Here is a 25,101-nt window from a genome sequence, read left to right as displayed (position 1 = left end):
GTTACTTCACAGCAAACATAAAATCCTAGAAATTGCAGATGACAAAGGCCTATGAAGTCTTCTAGCCCACAGCGACAGGCTCATATATGCAGGATTGTTCCTTGCTATATTTCCTAGTGCTTAAGTCGTACTACTTTAAAATGCACCCAGTCATGGTTGACTGCAGTGTATTGTACAGCAGTTGAACATATATTTTTTTAGAAAATTGTCAATTATTTCTGTTCTTTGCCTTCCAGTTTGCGGGAGCATGGACATTCGGAATAACCTGACCCGGTTGAATATGCTTGAGAACTGCACTGTGATAGAGGGCCACTTGCAAATCTTGCTGATGTTTAAAACCAAGCCTGAAGATTTCCGTGAGCTCAGCTTTCCCAAACTGACTATGATTACGGACTACTTACTGCTTTTTCGGGTATATGGCTTAGAGAGTTTAAAGGGGCTTTTTCCCAACCTCACTGTGATTCGAGGAACTCATCTCTTCTTTAACTATGCTCTGGTCATTTTTGAGATGGTTCACTTGAAAGAGATTGGCCTTTATAACCTGATGAACATTACTCGAGGTTCAGTGCGGATCGAGAAGAACAATGAACTGTGTTACTTGTCCACAATCGACTGGTCTAGGATTTTAGACTCTGTGGAAGACAATTACATTGTTGCCAACAAGGATGACACAGAAGAGTGTGGAGATGTGTGTCCAGGAACTGTGAAAGGAAAGAGCAACTGCCCACCTACTGTAATAAATGGCATTTTCATTGAACGCTGCTGGACCCACGATCACTGTCAAAGAGGTAGGAATACAGAGAAAAATATTATTTAGATTTTGAGAATGCCCTGCTGGCAGCTTTTGCGCCATCCTTTTGCGCCATCCCTGCCATTCAACATGTCTAAGTACTAATATATATATTCTTTCATAAGCTGCTACCTTTATTTCAAATGTGGATGTACATTTTTCTTCAAATGTAAAAAAGAGCATGGTTAAGAAAGTTTATGGCATTTTAATTTTTCAAAAATTTTCTTATTGCAGAGCTTCCTTTTTAAAAGGACCCCATTCTAAAATATATACCAGTACCCTAAGCTGCATACTGAATATTTAGTTCCTAAATATTCAGCTTTTTAAACTGTTCCTGTAACTTTTTTTTACCTATCTCTCCGCCCCGCCCCCCCCCCGGCTATGTGACTAATTAATGGCAATTTCTTCAAGATCCCCCTCCCCCAATACAACACCATCATCCACCTCTCATCTAGCTTCCTTTATAAAGAAAACTACTGAAATTTTAAATTTGGAAACAGCTTAATGATCTGTGTGTATGTACACGTGCTCTCTCTTCAAATGAAGAATGTGATTTTATATATATGTTTACATTTCAACTCTGTATTTGTATGGTAACTTTAAAAAGTGAATACACATTTAGTTTGCTTGCTTGCAAAGTCATTCTGTTACGCACACCAACTTCCTTATATATTTTCTTTTCCTTTTACAAAACTTGGTCAAAATATTTAGAGTAGCAACACTTTTAATTGACATCCAACTTGAAAAACATACTTGATAAGTTGTATTTTGACTGACTTATCTTTCAATTCAAGAGCTCTGCAATTGGTGTTCTCAGTAGGAATGTATATGTTCTTATTCTCTGACACCTGCCTGAAGGTTTGTTTTTTTTAAAGTTAATTGTTTTTGATCAGTCATAAGTGGTGAAAGTGTTAACAAACATACACACTCGTCTCCTGGTAACTATGGCAGAGATTAAATGACAGTTCTTCTCAAGCTGAATGCGTTTCTGGACCCTCGCTGCTTCTGTTCTTGTGCCTTCCACAATAATCTTCAACCAAGGTTGCCTTAAAGTCTGTGACTGTTTTGCTAAGCTTAAGGTAAGCTTGTGTGAATTGTACTTTCGTTTTCATTTGTCCCGAGAACCCCATGGCCACTTCTTATGGGGCTTACCTGGTGACCTCAAACAACTATTCACTACCCCCCAAGCCCCCACAGTCCCTTGGACTCCTGTCTTTTTGGACTTGATCATGTCTGACTGCTTGAATTTATCCCTTCTCTCTCTCTCTCTCTCTCTCTCTCCCCTCTCCCCCCTCCCCCTCCCCCCCCCCTTTTTTTTTAAACTACTGAGGTTGTGACAAAATGCAGTCAGTCAATCTGTCAAAGTTCTCAGTAGGATCATTGTTTTGGAATAAAATAAAACTTGCTGAGCTTTATATTTGGAGTTTAATAAATTAAACTTAATGTAGGTTCTTCATTTTGGTATTTGGTGCTTAGATGCCAAGGCAACGGGTGCTTAAACGCTTCAGGTTGATCCATAGTGACTAGAGAATATGGAGGGAGAATTTTGCCTAGTTTTCTGTGTGATTTAAATTTCTGAAATTTTGGTTTTCACGCTTCCTCCTCCTTTGTTCATTGTTCTCACTTTCTCCTTTTGGAGATGTTGCAGTGCAGGGAATGACCATGTTTTCTCTAGCTACAGGAATCTTTCTTTTAAAAATAGTTGTTTTGTCACTGCAGAGACAAGATACATAAAGTAACTGTTTGCGTTCCCCGGGCTGAAACATCCTGAATGACTGCTGTATTGATGAGTACTTTGCTGTTCAGTGTTTGAGCTGCAGTGAGTGACATGCTGTGTGGTAGAATTCTCCTCTCAGATATCATAGACTGATAGAAAATCCACATGCATAGGGACAGCAGTAACTAAAAGATGAGCCATGTGCCTGTAGGAAGAGAAATTTGTCCTTCGTCTACTGCTCCGCTTTCTCATAGTTAGGCTTCTTCCCCTTCGGAACTGAAGCGTTCACGTGTAGTGAAGAGTTCTGAATGGGAGCTGTGCTCTTCTGAGAATCTGGCACCAGTTGTGGGTGCTGAACATGCTTTAAAGCCTCTGGCCTTTTCACTTCAGGGAAGCTCTTGCAGCTCATCCTTTAACGTATCTGAGGCTTAAAATTTACTGCTCAATTCCTGCCCATTCCCCAAAATAAAATAGAGACTGGCTTGATTCTGATTGTGACTGTTACACAGCTGTTTAGTTGTATAGCCATTTAAAGATATATTGTCATTCCTTCTGGAGTCACTCTGCTGTCTCTGTGGTTCAAATTATGCTGTGATTGATGTTTGGAGCGTGGATTAAATACCTCTATTCATCATGGAATTTCCCTTACCAAAGTTATATATTTGGAGTGAGCAAGCAGAGCTTTAATTTTCTAGGTAATGCTGCTAATATAGGGATCAGTATTTTTCCATTCAGGAACAAATAAAGGAACAGCTCATTTTAAAATTTTACCTATCACTCTCTTGTAACTTACTTACCATTATGCTCTTGCACTTGGGATTTCTCACATGCTCTTTTCCTTCGTAGGCATGAGCATGGTCTGCTTTTCAACAACAACAGTGTTCAAAGTCACAGCAAATTCTATTAAATGTTGCCAGCCTTGCTCTGAGTCGAGCTTCCCAGATAGTTCTGCTTGAACACTCAGCTCCCCACAGAGAAGACCTGGTCTGACAAACCTTACTAAGTCTCTCAGGCTGGGACTCCACTGGTGAGCCTCAGTAGGGGAGCAGGATGAGTAGAGACACAGAAAAGTCTGGCGTAACCGGTGCTAGATTGTAGCTAGGGAGGCAGCAGACCTAGGGAGCAAGTCTTCTGTCTGTCCAATTTGCCTCTCCAGTAGTACTCCATACGCTTCCCAAGCCCAGCTCCCTTTTCTCCCACCACCTCGTCTACTCCACATCCCTGCCCCATTTCATGTTTACTGTTTCTCTTTATTTATGTTTTTACTAGGGCTGTCAATTAATCGCAGTTAACTCACGCGATCAACTCAAAAAAATTAATTGCGATTAAAAAAAAGTAATCGTGATTAATCACAGTTTTAATCACACTGTTAAACAATAGAATACCAATTTAAATTTATTAAATATTTTGGATGTTTTTTTACATTTTCATATATATTCTGTGTTGTAATTGAAATCAAAGTGTATATTATTTTTATTATAAATATTTGCACTGTAAAAATGATAAAATTTTTCAGTTCACCTCATACAAGTACTGTAATGCAATCTCTTTGTTGTGAGAGTGCAAATGACAAATGTAGATTGTTTGGTACATAGCTGCACTGAAAAATAAAACCATGTAAAACTTTAGAGCCTGCAAGTCCACTCAGTCCTACTTCTTGTTCAGCCAATCGCTAAGGCAAACATGTTTGTTTACATTTACAGGAGATGCTGCTGCCTGCTTCTTATTTACCATGTCACCTGAAAGTGAGAACAAGCGTTTGCATGGCACTTTTGTAGCTGGCATTGCAAGTTATTTATGTACCAGATATGCTAAACATTCGTATGTCCCTTCATACTTCGGCACAGTATATGCACAGAGGATATGCTTCCATGCTGATGATGCTCATTAAAAAATAATGCATCAATTCAATTTGTGACTGAACTCTTTGGGGGAGAATTGTATGTCTCCTGCTCTGTTTTACCCACATTCTGCATATATTTCATGTTATACCAGTCTCCGATGATGACCCAGCACATGTTTGTTTTAAGAACACTTTCACAGCAGATTTGACAAAATGAAAGAAGATACCAATGTGAGATTTCAAAGGATAGATATAGCGCTTGACCCAAAGTTTAAGAATCAGAAGGGCCTTTCAAAATCGGAGAGGGACTGGGTGTGGAGCATGCTTTCAGAAGTCTTAAAAGAGCAACACTCCGATGCGGAAGCTACAGAACCCGAACCACCAAAAAAGAAAATCAACCTTCTGCTGGTGGCATCTGACTCAGATGATGAAAATGAACATGCATCAGTCTGCTCTGCTCTGTATCATTATTGAGCAGCACCCAGCATCCTCATGGACGCATGTCCTGTGGAATGGTGGTTGAAGATGAAGGGACATATGAATCTTTAGTGCATCTGGCACGTAAATACCTTGCAGTGCCAGCTGCAAAAGTGCCATGTGAATGCCTGTTCTCATTTTCAGGTGACATTGTAAATAAGCAGCAGGCAGCAGCATCCACCGTAAATGTAAACGAACTCGTTTGTCTTCGCGATTGGCTGAACAAGAAGTAGGACTGAGTGGACTTGCAGGCTCTAAAGTTTTAGATTGTTTTATTTTTCAGTGAAGTTATTTTTTGTACATAATTCTACATTTGTAAGTTCAACTTTTATGATAAACAGTACTTGTATGAGGTGAATTGAAAAATCACTATTTCTTTTGTTTTTTACAGTGCAAACATTTAATCAAAAATAAATATAAAGTATGCACTGTACACTTTGTATTCTGTGTTTTAATTTAAATCAATATATTTGAAAATGTAGAAAACATCCAAAAATATTTAAATAAATGGTATTCCATTATTGTTGAACAACGAGATTAATTGCCCATCAGTTTCCTGAGGGAGTCAAAGTCTGCTTTTCTGAAGTCCACGGTCCATATTCTGCTGCTCTCCTTTCTTCCTTGTGTCAGGATCCTGAACTCGACCATCTCATGGTCACTGCCTCCCAGGTTCCCATCCACTTTTGCTTCCCTTACTAATTCTTCTCCGTTTGTGAGCAGCAGGTCAAGAAGAGCTCTGCCCTTACTTGGTTCCTCTAGCACATCCACCAGGAAGTTGTCCCCTACACTTTCCAAAAACTTCCTGGATTGTCTGTGCTCTGCTGTATTGTTCTCCCAGCAGATATGAGGGTGATTGACATCTCCCGTGAGAACCAGGAACTGTGATCTAGTAACTTCTGTTAGTTGCCAGAAGAAAGCCTCGTCCACCTCATCCGCCTGGTCCGGTGGTCTATAGCAGACTCCCACCACAACATCACCCTTGTTGCTCACACTTCTAAAACTTAATCCAGAGACACTCAGGTTTTTCTGCAGTTTCATACCAGAGCTCTGAGCAGTCATACTGCTCCCTTACATACGATGCAACTCCCCCACCTTTTCTGCCCTGCCTCTCCTTCCTGAACAGTTTATATCCATCCATGACAGTGCTCTAGTCATGCGAGTTATCCCACCAAGTCTCTGTTATTCCAATCACATCATAATTCCTTGACTGTGCCAGGACTTCCAGTTCTCCCTGCTTGTTTCCCAGGCTTCTTGCATTTGTGTACAGGCACTTGAGATAACTTGCTGTTTGTCCTGCTTTCTCAGTATGAGGCAGCAGTCCTCCCCTCTTGCGCTCTCCTGCTCGTGCTTCCTCCTGGTATCCCACTTCCCCACTTACCTCAGGGCTTTGGTTTCCTTCCCCCGGTGAACTTAGTTTAAAGCCCTCCTTGATTTTTTTTTTTTAAGTGATTTGTGCTGGTGGGAAATGCAATTCAGTTAACTTACAATTAAGGCTGCTAAAATTTGTTGGGGTTTTTTTTGGGGGGGGGGGGGGATGTTGTATTCTGAACTTGAGTCTAGGCCACTAATGTCTCTGGCAGCTAAATGCTGACAAGTGTTCCTGTTTTACTTTATACTGAACACGCAGATCTGTATCCTGTTCAGGAGCTCTATCTTGTAAGGCTGTTGTGTATCTTCAGTAAAGTTTTACTGAAGCATTGTTTTAAAATCATATATTCACTTCCATTACCATGAAAATATAATTCACAGTTCATTGTACTCTGTTCAGCCAGATCTTGTCTTTGCTGAAAAATTCAGTAGGCAAAATAGTTGGAAGTGCAGTACCCCTGTCCTCACATTTGTCAGACTGGGTTTGTCAAACATCATTTTCATATTTTGCTTTTTTTTCCATGTGGTTTCCATTTAACTGAAAGAAAGAAAAAGAGTGTGTGTGTGTGTGTGTGTCTTTTCCACTTGAGGAGGAATAGTTCTGCTCCAAAACAGAATTCCCTCCCAAGTCCCTTTGCTTTGCTCTCACATTCTCAAGCGAGGTTTTGAGGCAGTCTGGTGTGCATAAGGTGTCTCTTCTATAAAGACTTTTCAGTCACTTATTTGTGAACCAAGGGTGGATTGATTTTATGGCACCAGTTTTAATTATGATTTAAATCTGCAGGTAGGAAACCACGACTTAGGTAATTTTAATCTTGTTTTGCATTTATATTTTTTTTTAGTTATTTTCCTAAAGAAAAGTTGATTCTCATTGGTTTTTAACCTTTAAACATGTTGATTTGCAACTAAATATAGCCTTTACACTTATTACATTTGGTGCTTCTTTTTGGTAACCAGGAAAATATACTACGTACACTTTTATTTAAGCAATTATATAGTTTAACATGCATTTAATCTGATTCTTAACTTTTTACATTTTTTTAATGTTATTTGCCAGATGCTTGGGGATTTAATAAACAAAAAAAGTATTAACTGTAGTTTAATTAATGATTGTTTTTGGGCACCATGTCCTTTAAGATTTTAGAACTAGTAGATCTCACCCAACCACACCTAGTTCGTATTCATATATTGGAAGCAGAGAACAAGCTTTTCTGTCTTTTCAACTCCCATTTGGTTTCTTAGTAGGTCATTCAAAATTCACTTAATTTAACTAACTGAATAAACTCACATGAAGAAAATCTTCTCTCTGGACCTGCAGAAACTGTTACTACTGTCAAAAGCTGGTATAGCGCTTCAACAAACTGGTTCCAGGTGCTTGGCCAGTGACTTCCACCACTTCAGTAGTTTCACTTGCTTGAAAACTTTGACAGCAGACTGCTTAATATTAATTTTTTTACATTCAGTGATTTTAATAGATTATAGTAAATTTAGGCCTTAACAATGGTTGTCCTAATTTGAGTTAATTTTGTTTTTTAAAAACAAAAATGTATTTAATTTATATAAAGGTATGATTAAAAATAATTTATTTTTATCCACCTTTTTCTGAATATATGATCCAAATTCTTTGGAGGAGGGGAGAAGAACCAGGAGAGCGGGGAGAGGAGAGATGGATCAGTGGTATAGAGGGATTTTTGTTGTTGTTGTGTTTTTTTTAAAGTAAACTAACTTAATCTAAACTCCATATTTTCCAAATGAGAAGCGTTTACAGCATTTACCCTAAGGTACGCTACTGAGATGTGTGAAAGAGGAAGAAAGGTGAAATGAATGAATAAAAGTGGGCTGTAAAACAAGACGTGTAATCCCTGGACATCTATCTGAGAGCCGCATTTGCACTGAGAAGAGGTTCTCATGTCCCTTCCAAGTAAACTGTCTGTAGCATTCTCTGAACATCGTGATGTCCGGTATTTGCAGAATCAGAAGTCTGTGTGACTCACTAGTACAGGTTACTTACCAAGTGTGCAGATATACTCTTTCTCCTAGTCCCTGCACAGCAGAAGTGAAGGAGTGCCCCACCACTTCGTAAGTCTAGACCAGGGGTGGCCAACGTGTGGCTCCGGAGCCACATGTGGCTCTTCTGAATAACATGCAGCTCCTTGTACAGGCACTGACTCTTGGGCTGGAGCTACAGGCGCCAACTTTCCAAGGTGCCGGGGGCGGGGGGTGCTCACTGCTCGACCCCTGGCTCTGCCACACGCCCTGCCCCCACTCCACCCCTTCCTGCTCCCTCCCCTGAGCGTGCCATGCCCTCAATCCTCCCCCTCCCCTCCAGAGGCTCCTGCAGGCCACAAAACAGCTGATTGGGAGGTGTGGGGAGGGAGGGAGGGGGAGGTGCTGATTAGGGGAGCTGCCAATGGGCGGAAGGTGCTGAGATCCGGGGGCAGGCGGGGAAAGCTGATGTGGGGCTGCTGACATATTACTGTGGCTCTTTGGCAATGTCCATTGGTAAATTCTGGCTCCTTCTCAGGCTCAGGTTGGCCACCCCAGTCTAGACTGTATGGTAGAGCTAAACCTATTAAAAACAAAAAGTGGAGGGTATGTGTAAACACTTCAGGATGAATAAGATGATGTAAGTTATCAGTCGATAAGTAGGTCTAAAGGTCTATGATCTGGTATGATTTGCATGCTGAAAAGCTTCAAGAGAGGGACATAGCAGGAAAAGCAACTGGACAGAGGTTGTGGGACTTTGTCTTCAGGTTTCTGGAATGTTTCTGCAACAAATAGGCTTGGAAGGTGGAGAGAGTCCCTCCAATCTTCATCTGTCTCGCTGACTGGGAAAAAACAGGAAGAGATTGTGGGGATGTGATAAGGCAGCTTTTTTCTGTTTCCTATCACAGGGGACAAAACCATAGCAAACCCGTTATACGATCAAGGTTCCTGTAAACTAATGTGAAATAGTCTTGATGGCTCTTAAAGATGCTATTTCTCACAGAAATTCTGAAACCGTGAACATCTTCAAGGCGGGTCTGAATAATAAAGTTCAGAGGTGTGTGTGGGAAATGTTTTGTGTTGTTTACTTAGGTAGAAATATTACTTAGCAACAGCTTCCTGTGATTTGTATGTGCTGGGAATTTCTGTAACCATAAACTTGGTTTTATCACCTTTGTGTGGGAAAAGGGCATTGAAAGCAGTACAGAACAGACTTAGCCAATCTCAAGGGCAAGATATTTTTAAAGTTTTAAACACAAAGAAATGTTTCCAGTTGCTAGCACATGAAGTGGAAGTGCTCTTTTTATTTGAAGATCTGATAAGAATTGGCTCACTCCCCCCGCCCCTGCGCTAACAAATGTCAGATGGAAGTTGACACCCGATAATTTCAGTGGGGCGTCTGTTCTGAACCTTGCCAAGCGACAGCTTTATTGAGCACATACAGTGCTTGTGCTTGAGGCTATTGTGATGCTTGTAAAAGACTGGGCATCCTAAACTAATTCAGTTTAGCTTATTAGGAACAGTTAAGAGATTTATGGCACTCTGTGGCATGATGTAACTCCCAAATTCTGAGGAAAAACAGATAATGGAGAAAGGGATTAAATTTTAGAATGAATTATTCAAATCGCTTTTTAAGAAAGTGCTGTCCACTTAAAAGCAACACAATAAAAAAAAACGGGCACTGTGCCGTTTTCTACTTTGACTTTTCTCTTTAGTTTAACCATTCACCTGTCAAGGGAGCCACAAGAGGAATCGATGAGATTCATAGTGTGACGGGTTTGGTCACAGAGACCCCCTTAGGACTGTCACCTGATGTGCTGAAATTACCTCTGAGCCCGTTTTCCCTGCCAGCTTGGGACTCCAGAACCCTGTCTTGTTGAGCCAGACATGCTAGCCTGCTGCAACACAGACTCAGGGTCTGGGCCACGCCCGCCCCCAAAGCTGCAGACTTTAACCAAAAACAGCTCAGCAGATTACCTCTCCAGCACTCAGACACCCAGTTCCCAATGGGATCCAAACCCCAAATAAATCCGTTTTACTCTGTATAAAGCTTATACAGGGTAAACTCATAAATTGTACGCCCCCTATAACACTGATAGAGAGAGAGAGATGCACAGCTGTTGCTCCCCCAGGTATTAATCACTTACTCTGGGTTCATTAATAAACAAAAGTGATTTTATTAAGTATAAAAAGTAGGATTTAAGTGGTTTCAAGTAATAACAGACAGAACAAAGTAAGTCACCAAGCAAAATAAAGCAAAAACATGCAAGTCTAAGCCTAATACATTAAGAAACTAATTACAGGTAATATCTCACCCTTAGAGATGTTCTAATACGCTTCTTTCACAGACTAGATTCCTTCCAAGTTTGGGCCCAGTCCTTTCCCCGGTACAGTCCTTGTTAGTTCCAGCAGACATCTCAGGTGGGTAAGCAGGGGCTTTCTCGTGACTGGCCCACCCCTTTGCCCTGCTCCACCCCCTTTTATAGCTTTGGCACAAGGCAGGAATCTTTTGTCTCTCTGGGTCCCCACTCCTCCTTCTAAATGGAAAAGTTCCAGATTTAAGATGGATTCCAGTATCATGTGACATGGTCACATGTCACTGTAAGACCCCAGCCTCCATTCTTCCTGGGCTGGCCCACACATGCACAGGAAGGTTTGCAAGTAAACAGAGCCATTGACAGTTCATTGATTCTTAAGCACCCTTAATGGCTTCCACTTAACATGTTTATATCGGTGATACAAGTTTGTCTTATTCTCTTAACTCCAGACGTAGAAATAACACACGCAAACAAATGGGATGAACACACTCAGTAGATTATAAGCTTTGTAATGATACCTTCCAAGAGACCTTTTGCATAAAGCATATCCCAGTTGCATCATATTCACATTCATAAGCATATTTTCATAAAGCATATAGCGTGCAACGTCACACATAGGATTTAGTATACACAGCTCCTTTTGGCCAAAAGCTCTCCCATGCTGCTGTATGCAGATCCTGATTTCTCATTCCACTTTGCTTTTCTGGCTTCCTCACATTACCGCTCTATCTTGATTTGCTTCTCTTTCCTCTTTTTTCTGTTTAAATATATGAGGTTTTGTTTGTTCAGTTGCTCTGTCTGTGGCCTGCAAGTTCTACCTCCTGCAAGACCAGCATTTGAGACATCAGCCACCCTTTGATACATGCCATCTAATGCAGAGAAGAATTGCTGCTGTGATACACACAATGGGAACACAGGTTCCCTGACCAAGCAAAAGGCTTGCAAGTAATGGGTATCGAGAATTCTCTGTGATGCCAAAATAGCTGCATCACTGCACGTAAATCCTGTCACAACAGAAAACATGGCAAAGAGAGAGCAAGCATTTCCTTGCCTCTACTGCTACAATGGAAGCTGGAAAGGTCTGTGTTCCTCTTGGTTCTAACGTGCCATTTTAGTCTTTTTGGTTATGTCCGGACTCGGAGCTGGATGAATGATTCCCAGCTTGAGAAGACATACTTGTGCTAGCTCTGACAGAGGTGGTGAACCGAAAACAGAGTGGAGCCACGATGCCACAGATACACTGAATGCGTGCCCATCGGACACCAGGGGCAGGTCCTTGGGCGGCTAGCTCATCCGGCTGTCTGTACTCCCATGGCTACCCTCAGGTTTCCAGCGCGCTAGCTTGGTCAGAGCTCCTGAGAGCATGTTTCCCTCACGCTGGCAATCGCGCCCCTAGCGCCACGCCTAGACACAGCATTTGTTTTGTCCATGGTGTATGTCACTGCCTCATTAGTCGAGGAGGTTAGAAAAGAGTTAATGTTCTGCTTTTTTCTCTCTCCTGACCTGTATTCACCAGCTCTCCATCCCTAATATAGAATCATAGAATCTCAGGGTTGGAAGGGACCTCAGGAGGTATCTAGTCCAACCCCCTGCTCAAAGCAGGACCAATCCCCAATTTTTGCCCCAGATCCCTAAATGGCCCCCTTAAGGATTGAACTCACAAACCCTGGGTTTAGCAGGCCAATGCTCAAACCACTGAAATATGTGTGACTCATTTTAATTCCCATGTTTTGCATAGTTACGCTAACTTTCCTCCATAGCCTTATTAATAGTCCTTTACCTGTTAGGTCTTTCTTGAAAGGCTTGGTATAAACATTATGATCCCTCCCTCCTTTCCTATGTTCCGTATAAATAAGTGGGTGTTTTTTGGTTTGGTTAAGATCTGGTGAGAATAAAACACTTTCGAGGACTATCAGATGCTGCCTGTTTGTCTTATGGCATCAACTAGAGCTCCCACCAGCATGAAGATTTAGGTGCTTAGTTCCCTCTGGTTCACCTGTTTCTTCTCTACCTCTTCAAAGTCTCAGTTCCGAGTCAAGGAGAGCTAGGTGCCAAAAGCTACTTTCAGCGTAGAACTCTCCCTGATGCCAAAGGAGGAGGAGGATTAGCTCCTATGTCAGTATCAGTGAAGCCCCATGTGATGTGGAATCCTTTGACGCTTTCAGTGCCACTCACTAACTGCCTCATGCTGAGCTAATACTGTGGTAAAAGACATGAATAACAAGAACGTTCTGCCTTGCAGGTGTTCGGGTGAGCCGAGCAGTGGCATTTTAAATTTATCCCGGCAAATAGACTCCAGACTTTTAAATGCAAAGCAGCCCAAAAACTCAAATTTTTCAAATATTAAAATAATTATAATTAAAAGTATTGATGTAACTGTCTTTAGTTTGTAGTATGCCCAATCCAATAAACTGTAGATGTCGGTTCTACCAAAATGGATTTCTGCCCTCTACTCTCTGCAAACTGAGGGGATGGAACTAGTCTGGCTATTTTTTCATCTTATGAATAATTCACAGCCCTCTCAGCGTTGAAATGCAGCAGCTGATTGATGTAGCACAGCAATACTGAACAAGAGTGAGGAGTAAGGAAGAATATATCAAACTGTGTTACACTAAAATCTCAGGGGCAAGTGTAATCCTCAAACAGGAATTTGGCCAGGATGTAAGGGTTGCCATTTGGACTTTTAGCAAAAGTGCTGAAGGATCTTCTATGATCAAATAATTAGGAGCTTAGTTTGTCTCCTCTAAAAGACTGTGGATGCTGCAGCAAGTGCCTCCTAGCATTAACTTGGAGGGGAAAGGCAGCTTGCTTAATACACCTAATAGTAAATCGTGCATAGTCCCTCCATAATCTCCTGCAAGATGCACTTAGCTTACTCATTTTCAAATATACCAGACACATTCAGTGAGGGAGAGAATTAAAAAAGAAAGTTAAACAAATTTCACTCATTCAGTTCAGAGTGAAACACCAGTCCTGCCTGCACGGTGATGCACAGGGAGCACCCCTCTCCACATTGCACACTTACAAATGAAGACAGTTGTTTGACATGAAAACAGCTACTGTAATTTTTCCAACACATGATACAACTAGATAGACGTGATTAGGAATCGGTGCCCAAATTAAAGAGAGAGAGTGATTGTTTTAATGAAGAGCAACATCTAGCCAGCATCAAGCAGACCATGGGAGGGGGTAAAAAAGTCAAATGCAAAACAAGCAAGTGCTATTACATCAAGCTCAAGTCCTGCCACAGCCCAAATTTCAAAGCTCTGGATTACAAAACTGTAAGCAAATGAAGGGAAGAGGAATGGGGATGGAGGGAAGAGAATAAAGATTCTTTTTAAAAAAGTAAATCTGATCACAATCCAAGCTAGCCCCAGGCTAGCTGCAGGATTTAACTGAGGTTGTAATAAGGAACACAGTCTTACCCAGCTAATGCTGGGCACCTACTTCTCACCACCTCCTCCTCTTAACTGGATGTAAAATACAATGTTCCATATTCTTTAAGGACTGTCTACCTAAGAGGCACCACGGGGAACTTTTCAACCTTCCTGGAAAGACACCAGTCAGAGAGGCCATGTAGCTACTCATAAAAAAAATCTCTCTTCCTCAAACCAGAACCATAACTGTGTTAGTGGGGCTGTCTGGCACTTAATGCTGGGTTTTGTGGAGGCACAGAATATTGCATATCAGACTATTGCGTGGAGAAAATAGCTTTTAATTTTAGTGTAGAGCCCCATAAGCAAAGAAAGGGGATCTCAGTACAAGCTTTTTTCTGTAGCAGAAGAGTGAATTTTACTCCATTCACCTTGGCTAATGTATTGGCAGCACAGCTTAACCCTGTCTCTTTTGGCCAATGAGAATTCAGTGAAAAAAGTATCAATTATCCATCTCCATCCACCCTCCCACAAGGCAGTGTCTTCTAGTAACCCTACCTGTCTTTGCCAATCATCTATATTTTGTCCTTTTACAAGGACTAATCCAGTTCCTTAGTTCTTGCAAACAAGAATACTTTGGCATTTTTGCCACTTCAGTTCCATCCTATCAGAAGTGTTCTTGGCATGCCATACTCAGTAATTACAAGTTGTCATCAGCTTTGGCCTTTTTTCTGCTTAAAAAGATCTCAAACAAAAGACTGCTTTTTGGCTTCAGCACTCCTCTGAGTAAAACCTGGAGGCCATCAGCGGTCCACCTTGGGAAGCAGACTGTAGATTGAATACAGATCCTCACTTGTTGCATTTTGTGTAGAAAAAGCAGTGGATTTGTCCTCATAATAAACCCCTGGGAAAATAGCTCTTTTGAATATATAAGGCCAGAGTTTAATCTCAGTTATAAGGTGTGACTCAGTGCATATTTTTGAAAGTCTGTTACTGATGCTGCATGGGATTTTGAGCTAAATGGTGGATCTTTCTTGCTTTGAGGATAAGGTTCCCATGCAGTTCTTACCAGTAAAATGCAAAAGTCAGCTTTGCAAATTTCTTTATGCTTCATTTCCTTCTTCCACTTCTAATTGTACACTTAAGACCAGATCACTTCTGAATGTACTCATTCAATTTCACAAATCCAGCAGGATTGTTCGGGTTGTCTAGGATGGAAGGTGAATGAACTTTTAGGGAGGAGTGCTTTTTCTGTGCTTTCTTACCAAAATGGTTTAGGCCTTTATCCTGTGTGTTTGGGTTTTTTTTGTTTTTTGTTTTTTTCTTAAATAGCATTTGACAGAAATTTGACTTATCTTTGACATTAAGATTATTGCCTTGAAAGTAGGTACCTTTTAAAAGGAATAGTTTGACTTTTTTTATAAGAATCTTTCTCCAGCCGGAATGGAGTTTAACAAGTATTACTTGTGTAAATAAACTGTGTTGAAGCACTGTGATGTAAGTGTGACCAATGCAAAGGTGTTCCCAGCACAGGGCTTAAGGATTTGGGGACCTTTTGACTCCATTATGAGGTTAGTCAAGGAGTAGTCTGTCCTGGAGGAAGTGACACCAAGCCGTTCTCATGTTGTAACAATAGCTGTTGAAAAATTCAGCGATCGTGCTTCCCGAATTATATCCTCTAATTGTGTGTGACTTCCTATTGGAAGGGAGTGAATGAACTTACTGGGGTTTTATGTTTTTTTATTAGGACACCTTGTAGCACTTTGTTGGCTAAAAGGAGTGTTGAGTGGTAGGAGGCTGGGGAGGTTCCGGTTGTGAATATATGGCAAGATTTCAACTACTTAATCCATGCCCATAATTTATTCAGATACTGCTGTCAATCAGTGTTCATGCTTCTTGTCAATGGCATGTTGCATATGAAGACAGTGCTCCATGGTTCTCTTGTTAAGTACTTCACAAGTTAACTGTGCATGTTTCTCCAGATGTAAGATGGGAGGCTGGTGGCACTAGGCAGATGAGTTAAGGCCACTTAGCTAACCTTAAGTTTGCTTTCTCTATGGATTGTTTTTTTCCCCCATTATGAAAAGGATAATTATAATCATTGAATGTACAAGCTTTTTCAACTCCTCTTCTTCAAGGCTTCTAGTTAAATAATTAAATAGAATAGTTGTTGATATGTCTCCAACTTCTGTTCTGATTTAAAGGCTTTTTTACCTGGGAATTTACTGCCTGCCTTTTTTAAATGTGTAAGAATTGCTCTGACAGGCGTGCCAGAGATGGTACCTAATGAAACCAGAAGAGAGCTGCTGGCAGGGTGTTCTTGGGGGGTGAGTTCCTCGCCTCTGAAACATATTTCCTTTGCTGAATCTGTTAAGCAGGCATGTTGCAAACACCAGGGCTCCTTCTCGGGCATCAATGGAAGATTGGGGGTCCCTAGAAAGAGGAGCAAAAGAGGAAGGAAGATTTTGTTGTGCTCATGTGATATGCTTGGGTAGAGGTGAGGTCTCTGGGAGAGTCTGATTAATCTAAGTATTGTACTGAATATTTTCTTCCATTTTAATTTTGTGACTGAATGTTTTTTAGTTCTTGGGAGGTACCTAAGTTCTGGACAGGTGCCAGAGAAACAAATAATAAACCCAGCTAAGGAATTGTGACTTTAATCTTGTATAAAAGAGTTGCTCATTTTCAAGTACGTAAAATCTACTTTTAAGTATTGTTTTAAAAGTCATGGTTAGCACTTCAAAAGGCTGTGCAAATAGGAACTATTTATACCAACTCCTTAATTGTACCTGCACTAGCTATGGCTGCTTCAAAGTGTTGTGTTGTATTCCTGGATTCTAGAAATTTTGTTTCTATCAGAGAGTAATGAGTGTGACAGATATCTAAAAATGTTAGTCTCCACCAGTGTGTGTGTGATAGAGGCTATAACGTTAAGAGCTGTTTCTTTGGAGAATGGGAGATTTCATTTCTCAAGAAGTTCATAAAATTTCACATCACTTGTTTTTCCACTTAACATATAAGGCTTCTGGAGACGTGCAAGTCTTGTTGCTGATCGTTTGGAATTGCTGCTGCTGTTTGGTGTGTGGCCACGCTGGAATCTCTGGGCCCTGACATGAGGAGCCCTGCCTGTCAGACTCCGCTCAAGTTACAGGGGAAGACTGCTGGTTTTTAAGTTATGCGTATTACATTATTGCGCACTGCATGCTCCACAAGATTTTTTTAAAAAATATTTTGTTAGTAAAAATATTCATTAAAATTCAAATCCCAGAGACGTGGTGCTTGACTATACAAATAAACAACACAACAGATGTATGTGCTACAGGTTACAGTGACATATTTATTATAAGTAATATTAGCAAGAGTGGCTTGTTTTTCCTTGTCTTTAGTCACCTCTGAATGTTGTCTTTCTGAAGCAAGGTGTATTGTACTGAGAGTGTTTACATAACTTCAGTTCAGGCTGAATGTGTCCAGGAGACTTCTCTCGTAAGTACCCCTCAGAAGCTCCCAAAAAGCCAGAGACAAAAGGAGTTCTTCACAGTGTGATGTCTGATTGTCTGAAAGCCTTGCCCAGCATGGTCTTAATACAAATTGAGGAATTAGGATTTGAGTTTTCAAAATAAATTTGAAATGAAACCTTTAAAAGTTGATGTTTCTTCGTTTTGCTTCTTCTGTAAATCTGTGGAGATTGATGTAGTTCTTGCCGAATTTAAAGGATAATCTGCAATAGCAGTTTTACTAGCCGACTTAGTCAAAGTCCTGACGCAGGGAAGAAAGGTAAGCAGCAGGATACGGACCCTGGACTTCAGGAAAGCAGACTTCGACTCCCTCAGGGAACGGATGGGTAGGATCCCCTGGGGGACTATCATGAAGGGGAAGGGAGTCCAGGAGAGCTGGCTGTATTTCAAGGAATCCCTGTTGAGGTTACAGGGACAAACCATCCCGATGAGTCGAAAGAATAGTAAACATGGCAAGCGACCAGCTTGGCTTAATGGTGAAATCCTAGCGGATCTTAAACATAAAAAAGAAGCTTACAAGAAGTGGAAGGTTGGACATATGACCAGGGAAGAGTATAAAAATATTGCTCGGGCATGTAGGAAAGATATAAGGAGGGCCAAATCGCACCTGGAGCTGCAGCTAGCAAGAGATGTCAAGAGTAACAAGAAGGGTTTCTTCAGGTATGTTGGCAACAAGAAGAAAGCCAAGGAAAGTGTGGGCCCCTTACTGAATGAGGGAGGCAACCTAGTGACAGAGGATGTGGAAAAAGCTAATGTACTCAATGCTTTTTTTGCCTCTGTTTTCACTAACAAGGTCAGCTCCCAGACTGCTGCGCTGGGCATCACAGAATGGGGAAGAGATGGCCAGCCCTCTGTGGAGATAGAGGTGGTTAGGGACTATTTAGAAAAGCTGGACGTGCACAAGTCCATGGGGCCGGACGAGTTACATCCGAGAGTGCTGAAGGAATTGGCGGCTGTGATTGCAGAGCCCTTGGCCATTATCTTTGAAAACTCGTGGCGAACGGGGGAAGTCCCGGATGACTGGAAAAAGGCTAATGTAGTGCCAATCTTTAAAAAAGGGAAGAAGGAGGATCCTGGGAACTACAGGCCGGTCAGCCTCACCTCAGTCCCTGGAAAAATCATGGAGCAGGTCCTCAAAGAATCAATCCTGAAGCACTTACATGAGAGGAAAGTGATCAGGAACAGTCAGCATGGATTCACCAAGGGAAGGTCATGCCTGACTAATCTAATCGCCTTTTATGATGAGATTACTGGTTCTGTGGATGAAGGGAAAGCAGTGGATGTATTGTTTCTTGACTTTAGCAAAGCTTTTGACACGGTCTCCCACAGTATTCTTGTCAGCAAGTTAAAGAAGTATGGGCTGGATGAATGCACTATAAGGTGGGTAGAAAGCTGGCTAGATTGTCAGGCTCAACGGGTAGTGATAAATGGCTCCATGTCTAGTTGGCAGCCGGTGTCAAGTGGAGTGCCCCAGGGGTCGGTCCTGGGGCCGGTTTTGTTCAATATCTTCATAAATGATCTGGAGGATGGTGTGGATTGCACTCTCAGCAAATTTGCAGATGATACTAAACTGGGAGGAGTGGTAGATACGCTGGAGGGGAGGGATAGGATACAGAAGGACCTAGACAAATTGGAGGATTGGGCCAAAAGAAATCTGATGAGGTTCAATAAGGATAAGTGCAGGGTCCTGCACTTAGGATGGAAGAATCCAATGCACCGCTACAGACTAGGGACCGAATGGCTAGGCAGCAGTTCTGCGGAAAAGGACCTAGGGGTGACAGTGGACGAGAAGCTGGATATGAGTCAACAGTGTGCCCTTGTTGCCAAGAAGGCCAATGGCATTTTGGGATGTATAAGTAGGGGCATAGCCAGCAGATCGAGGGATGTGATCGTTCCCCTCTATTCGACACTGGTGAGGCCTCATCTGGAGTACTGTGTCCAGTTTTGGGCCCCACACTACAAGAGGGATGTGGATAAATTGGAGAGAGTCCAGCGAAGGGCAACAAAAATGATTAGGGGTCTGGAGCACATGACTTATGAGGAGAGGCTGAGGGAGCTGGGATTGTTTAGTCTGCAGAAGAGAAGAATGAGGGGGGATTTGATAGCTGCTTTCAACTACCTGAAAGGGGGTTCCAAAGAGGATGGCTCTAGACTGTTCTCAATGGTAGCAGATGACAGAACGAGGAGTAATGGTCTCAAGTTGCAATGGGGGAGGTTTAGATTGGATATTAGGAAAAACTTTTTCACTAAGAGGGTGGTGAAACACTGGAATGCGTTACCTAGGGAGGTGGTAGAATCTCCTTCCTTAGAGGTTTTTAAGGTCAGGCTTGACAAAGCCCTGGCTGGGATGATTTAACTGGGAATTGGTCCTGCTTCGAGCAGGGGGTTGGACTAGATGACCTTCTGGGGTCCCTTCCAACCCTGATATTCTATGATTCTATGATTCTAAGTGGCAATTATGTGGAGTTGTATGTGCAGTGATTTGCCATGGCATGGAGACAGTGATTCTGGCACTTCATGGTCACTGACAAGGCTCTGCATTTATGGCAAGATTAGAAGTCTAGGGGAGAAGTGGATCATGTAGTCCTCAGGGGTATTGTAGTGTGGAAGCAGAGACTGTCTACAGTGCCATTCACGTGATTTGTGTGTAGCATTCATGCCTTCTTCAAGGCTTGAGTAACGTCACTGTGGCTTCACATAAAATTATGAAAGGTCTGGTTACAAATGGACATCTTCAGCAAATATGGCATTACTCTGGAGAGTATAACATATAAATTTCAGCCTGCTTAGTACTTTAATTTTAGAGCATGGTGTTTCCCAGTGCATGATAAATGTTGATCAGCATAGGAGATTAATATATCACTTTCAGCATGGTCAGATGTTTCTGGTAACTAAAGGAACGCCAGATTTCACTTTGGAACAAAGTCTTTTCAGGCATAACAGTGGTTCGATAGATTACATCAGGCACCTGTGTGACAGGAGCTAATTATGTGAAGAATAATTTAGTTTGAAGAAGTGGTATGGCTTCAAATCCTTGGTTCTTATTGAGACTTAAAGGGATTGATGAGCTCACGGCAGTAAATTGCAGAGTATTTTGTTGCGGTAGTGTGGCCTAGTGGTTAGAGCACTGGACTGGTACTTTGGAGATCTGTGTTCAGTTCCCAGCTCTGCTGCTGGGTGACCTTGAGCAAGTCACTTCCCTGCTTCTCTGTGCCTCAGTTTTCCCATCACTAAAATAGGAATAAGTGAGCTCTTTTTGTAAAGCATTTGGATATCTATGGGGGAAAAGTGCTGTATAAGAGGTAGGTAGGTAAATAAAATAATTATAAATAAATATAATTTAAAGCTGTAGCAGGATAGCACAGCACGGGATGAGCAAATGTTTAACAAGAGCATTGTTTTCAGTAAGAGCCTGTCTATACTGATGTTTGAAACAGTCTTAGCATTTTCAAGCAAAAATCCTGTGCTGTGGAGGTGCTAACATGGCTTCAACTCTGTGTAGACAGGACCCCAGGCAAATCTCTCCTTTTTAGATGGATCTTGTCTGTGTGGCAGCTCTTCCAAGGGGCTTTATCCACACTAGGTTTATTTTAATAAAATTTCCCTTAGTTGCTACCACTAGTTCAGCTCCACCAATGGCTAGCATCAGTGTGAGTGTTTGTGTACACAGGTTTCAGAGTAACAGCCGTGTTAGTCTGTATTCGTAAAAAGAAAAAAGAAAAGGAGTACTTGTGGCACCTTAGAGACTAACCAGTTTATTTGAGCATGAGCTTTCGTGAGCTACAGCTCACTTCATCGGATGCATAGCATATCGTGGAAACTGCAGAAGACATTATATACACACAGAGACCATGAAACAAAACTTCCTCCCACCCCACTGTCCTTTTCTTTTTTCTTTTTGTGTACACAGGGGATCAGCAGCTGCTAGGTTTGAAACTGCTCTCATCTAGACTTGGAATAGCTTCCGTCAGAGTTGGCAATCTTGTGCTTAGCCCGTGGACTTCCACCAGATCAGTGGTTTGATTTGCTTTAAAACTTTGGTAGTTGACCGACTGCTTGAATATTTTTTATTTAATTTCAATTATTTTAATAGAATATAGGGATTGAAACGTTTCAAACAGTGTATGTGGGATCTGTACATTGACTTCAGGCTTCTTTCCTTGATTATTTTTAGCACGTGATTGAACGTAAACAGAAGTAGAAGTGAGAACATTATTTAATCACACCGTGGTGAAGATTAGGCAGATGTTTCCTTCCAGTGTCCATTGCTGGCAGAAAGCTCCTGTAAAGCTTCCATTGTTTGTTGGTATTTGCGTTGTTCTGATCTCCCTGTGTGTGTGGAGTGTTTTTAATGACTCGTCTGGTATAAGGAAGACCCTAGGTCAGGATGGTTGTGAAGCTGGGGAGAGAAGCCTTTATCCATGATCATCTCTGCAAATAGGCTAAGTTCTCCTATTTCAGAAATTAGTCTAGCCTTTATCAACAGTCTTCATAAACTTGGCTAGGCAAGACATTTTCACAACCTCTTTTGTTTATTGCATTGGTGTGTTCTCTGGTCACTTGTGCAATCCCTTTGGGGGGGGGAATCTAAATTTAGAAATGCATTTAAGACTTAGGATAGGATCATTCTTGCATTAGTATGGCTTTTCTCAATGAATCTCTAGTGGGTAGGTTTGCATGTCAGCTTGTGTAAGTATCTAGGCTACCATGAAAATTATAGGGTTGGTAACTGGGCATTTGTTCTGAGAGATGCCTGCTCATTATGTGGAATGCCTTTTGTGGAAATCTCATAAGCAAGCTGACTTCCTCCACTACAAATATGTTCTCTCCTCCTTTTTGAGTTCTGCCATTTTCCTTGCTAAACTGCTCTAATTCTCCAACTTAATTTTGAATTCCATGCCCACAGTTCCAGCCATCTTTTCTCCACCTTGACTCGCTCCTCCTGCCTCCATTTCTCTCTCTGCACAGGATCTCCCAGACTTTGTCCAAGAGAAAATTATTAACTGTACATTTTTAGTATGTTAGCAAATGGTGAATGTATTTGCTTATTTACTAGATAATTAACTTTTTATCCACCATGCAGGGAAGAGACAGCAAGATGAGGGGAGGGGAAGGTCACGTGGTGGATAAAAAGTTAATTATCTAGTAAATAAGCAAAGACATTCTATTAAGTGTACACTTTTAGTATGTTAGAAAATGGTGAATCTTAAAATATTAAGGTATATAGTTATAATGTGCCAGTCTAGGTAGCAAAAGGATGTACCAAATGTAGTTAAATGACTCTTTAGTTGTAAACCAACATGTTTTAATGCTTATATCAACCAATGAGAATGCACCTTTCTTTAAAATTGATTATTTAAATTCAGGCTTTCCACATAAGGATATACATCATGACTTAAATTGTTGATTTAAATCACCTTAATTTTTAAATCAGTCCAGCCTGATGTGATTTTTGGACACTGACTACAAGGAGCAGGTCTGACCTGCTTGTCAAAAAGCAGCACAAGAGCTGAGTTGTAAGCACTAGTTAGTTTATTTACAGCTTCTTATCATTATCTCTATCTGTACTTTGTGACACTCACTCTGCCTTTAGCAATGCTGCAATGTTTTGAAATCAAACTCCCATGTTTTGAGCTTTCTTGTTTGATTCCCTTGAATTTAGTCAGAACTCTGAAGTTGTTCTTTACCTGCTTGGATGGGGTTAGGACGAGGCTTTTAATTTTTTGTGAGGTTTTTTTTTAATTTTTGTATGCACGCACACACGCGCGCGCACACACATGCGCGCATAATGCCAGCCAAGGGGGTCCATTCCGCCTACGATAAACAATGGGAATGGAAGAGAAGAACAGAAGTGAAAACAAGCAAGGAAAGGAGGAGAAAACAGGTCGAGAATAAGCTCTCTGAAATGACTGGGCCATTCATTGTTCCTTAAGGCTTGCCAGTGAGGGATGGAAGGGAGTTCTGCAGCTGAAGACCTTGGTCCAAGGCGGTCTTGTCTCTAGACATAGGAGCTGACAGCTGAGGCACCCCATTGACTCCATCTTATGAGCAAGGTAACTGAGGCAGAGATTATGAATGGGTTTAGACACTAACTAAGATGAAGATTTTGAATTGTAGCCTTTGGCCTGTTCAGTCAGTGCAGCTCACTTGCAGAGCTATATAAATTGATAGTAAAAGAAGTAGAACTTTAAGTGATTAAAAACATTAATCCTGATTAATGCTGATGATGGGTTCTGCTTGATAACGATTCAAAGCAGTGTGGACGATGCATGTTCATTTTCATCATCTGAGTCAGATGCCACCAGCAGAAGGTTGATTTTCTTTTTTGGTGGTTCGGGTTCTGTAGTTTCTGCATCGCAGTGTTGCTCTTTTAAGACGTCTGAAAGCATGCTCCACACCACATCCCTCTCAGATTTTGGAAGGCCCTTCAGATTCTTAAACCTTGGGTCGAGTGCTGTATCTATCCTTAGAAATCTCACATTGGTAACTTCTTTGCATTTTGTCAAATTTGCAGTGAAAGTGTTCTTAAAATGAACAACATGTGCTGAGTCATCATCCGAGACTGCTATAACATGAAATATATGCAGAATGTGGGTAAAACAGAGCAGGAGGCATACAATTCTCCCCCAAGGAGTTCAGTCACAACTTTAATTAACACTTTTTTTAATGAGCGTTATCAACATGGAAGCATGTCCTCTGGAATGGTGGCCGAAGCATGAAAGGGCATATGAATGTTTAGTGTATCTGGCATGTAAATACCTTGCAATGCCAGCTACAAAAGGGCCATGCGAATACCTGTTCTCACTTTCAGGTGATATTGTAAATAAGAAGCGTTATCTCCCGTAAATGCAAACAAACTTGGTTTTTTGTCTTAGCGGTTGGCTGACCAAGAAGTAGGACTGAGTGGACTTGTAGGCTCTAAAGCATTACACTCTTTTGTTTTTGAGTGCAGTTATATAACAAAAAAATCTACATTTGTAAATTGCACTTTCATGATAGAGTACTACAGTTCTTGTTTGAGGGGAACTGAAAAATACTATTTCTTTTGTTTGTCATTTTTACAATGCAAATATTTATAATAAAAATAATATAAAGTAAGCAGTGCACACTTTTCTGTTATAACACAGAATACAATCAATATATTTGAAAATGTAGGAAAAAATCCAAAAATGTTTAATAAATTTCAGTTGGGATTCTGTTGCTTAACAGTGTGATTAAAACTGCGATTAATCACGATTAATTTTTTAAATCATGATTAATTTTTTTGAGTTAATCGTGTGAGTTAACTGCGGTTAATCAACAGCCCTAAAAAGAAGCATGTCAGTCAAATGTGCAAAGGTACCGTGCAGATCATGGCTTGGTGACTTGCTTCAGACTGCAGCATATGATCTCATTATACTTGTTCATTGGCTCCTGCGCTCCTCTCGGTCTTGGCTGCAAGAAACTGGACTGGAGAGTTTGGAAACAATCCAGTGAGGGAGCAGCATCTTACTTTGCCATGGATAGGGCTGCTTCAGCTTGTAACAGAAAAAGAGGTCCATTTGCTGTGTGATGCACAGGAATTAGGCTGTTGCTACTCCCATTAATACTAATCAGTGTCACATGGCTAAACTACACATTGCACTGACCATCCACATTGTTTTTTGTCTGCTTGTGCCCCACCTGTCCCCAGAGGCGGTGCAGTACGATGCGTGCAGGGTGATGCATCCAGGA

At 41.3% G+C, this 25,101-nt stretch overlaps 1 protein-coding gene across 2 annotated transcripts in view; it reads left to right on the top strand.

Moving 5' to 3' along the window:
* The window catches only part of INSR (insulin receptor), a 104,572-nt gene that overhangs the window by 14,450 nt on the left and 65,021 nt on the right, over window positions 1–25,101 (top strand). For both annotated transcript variants that reach the window (XM_074939835.1, XM_074939836.1), the window contains exon 2: window positions 237–788. In XM_074939835.1, the coding sequence (XP_074795936.1) occupies window positions 248–788 (541 nt within the window). In that variant the 5' untranslated portion in view covers window positions 237–247. The remainder of the gene's footprint in view (window positions 1–236; window positions 789–25,101) is intronic.

Source organism: Natator depressus, chromosome 25 (assembly GCF_965152275.1).
Source record: "Natator depressus isolate rNatDep1 chromosome 25, rNatDep2.hap1, whole genome shotgun sequence".
NCBI classification, from domain to species: Eukaryota; Metazoa; Chordata; order Testudines; family Cheloniidae; genus Natator; species Natator depressus.
This window is presented reverse-complemented; position numbering and strand designations above follow the sequence as displayed.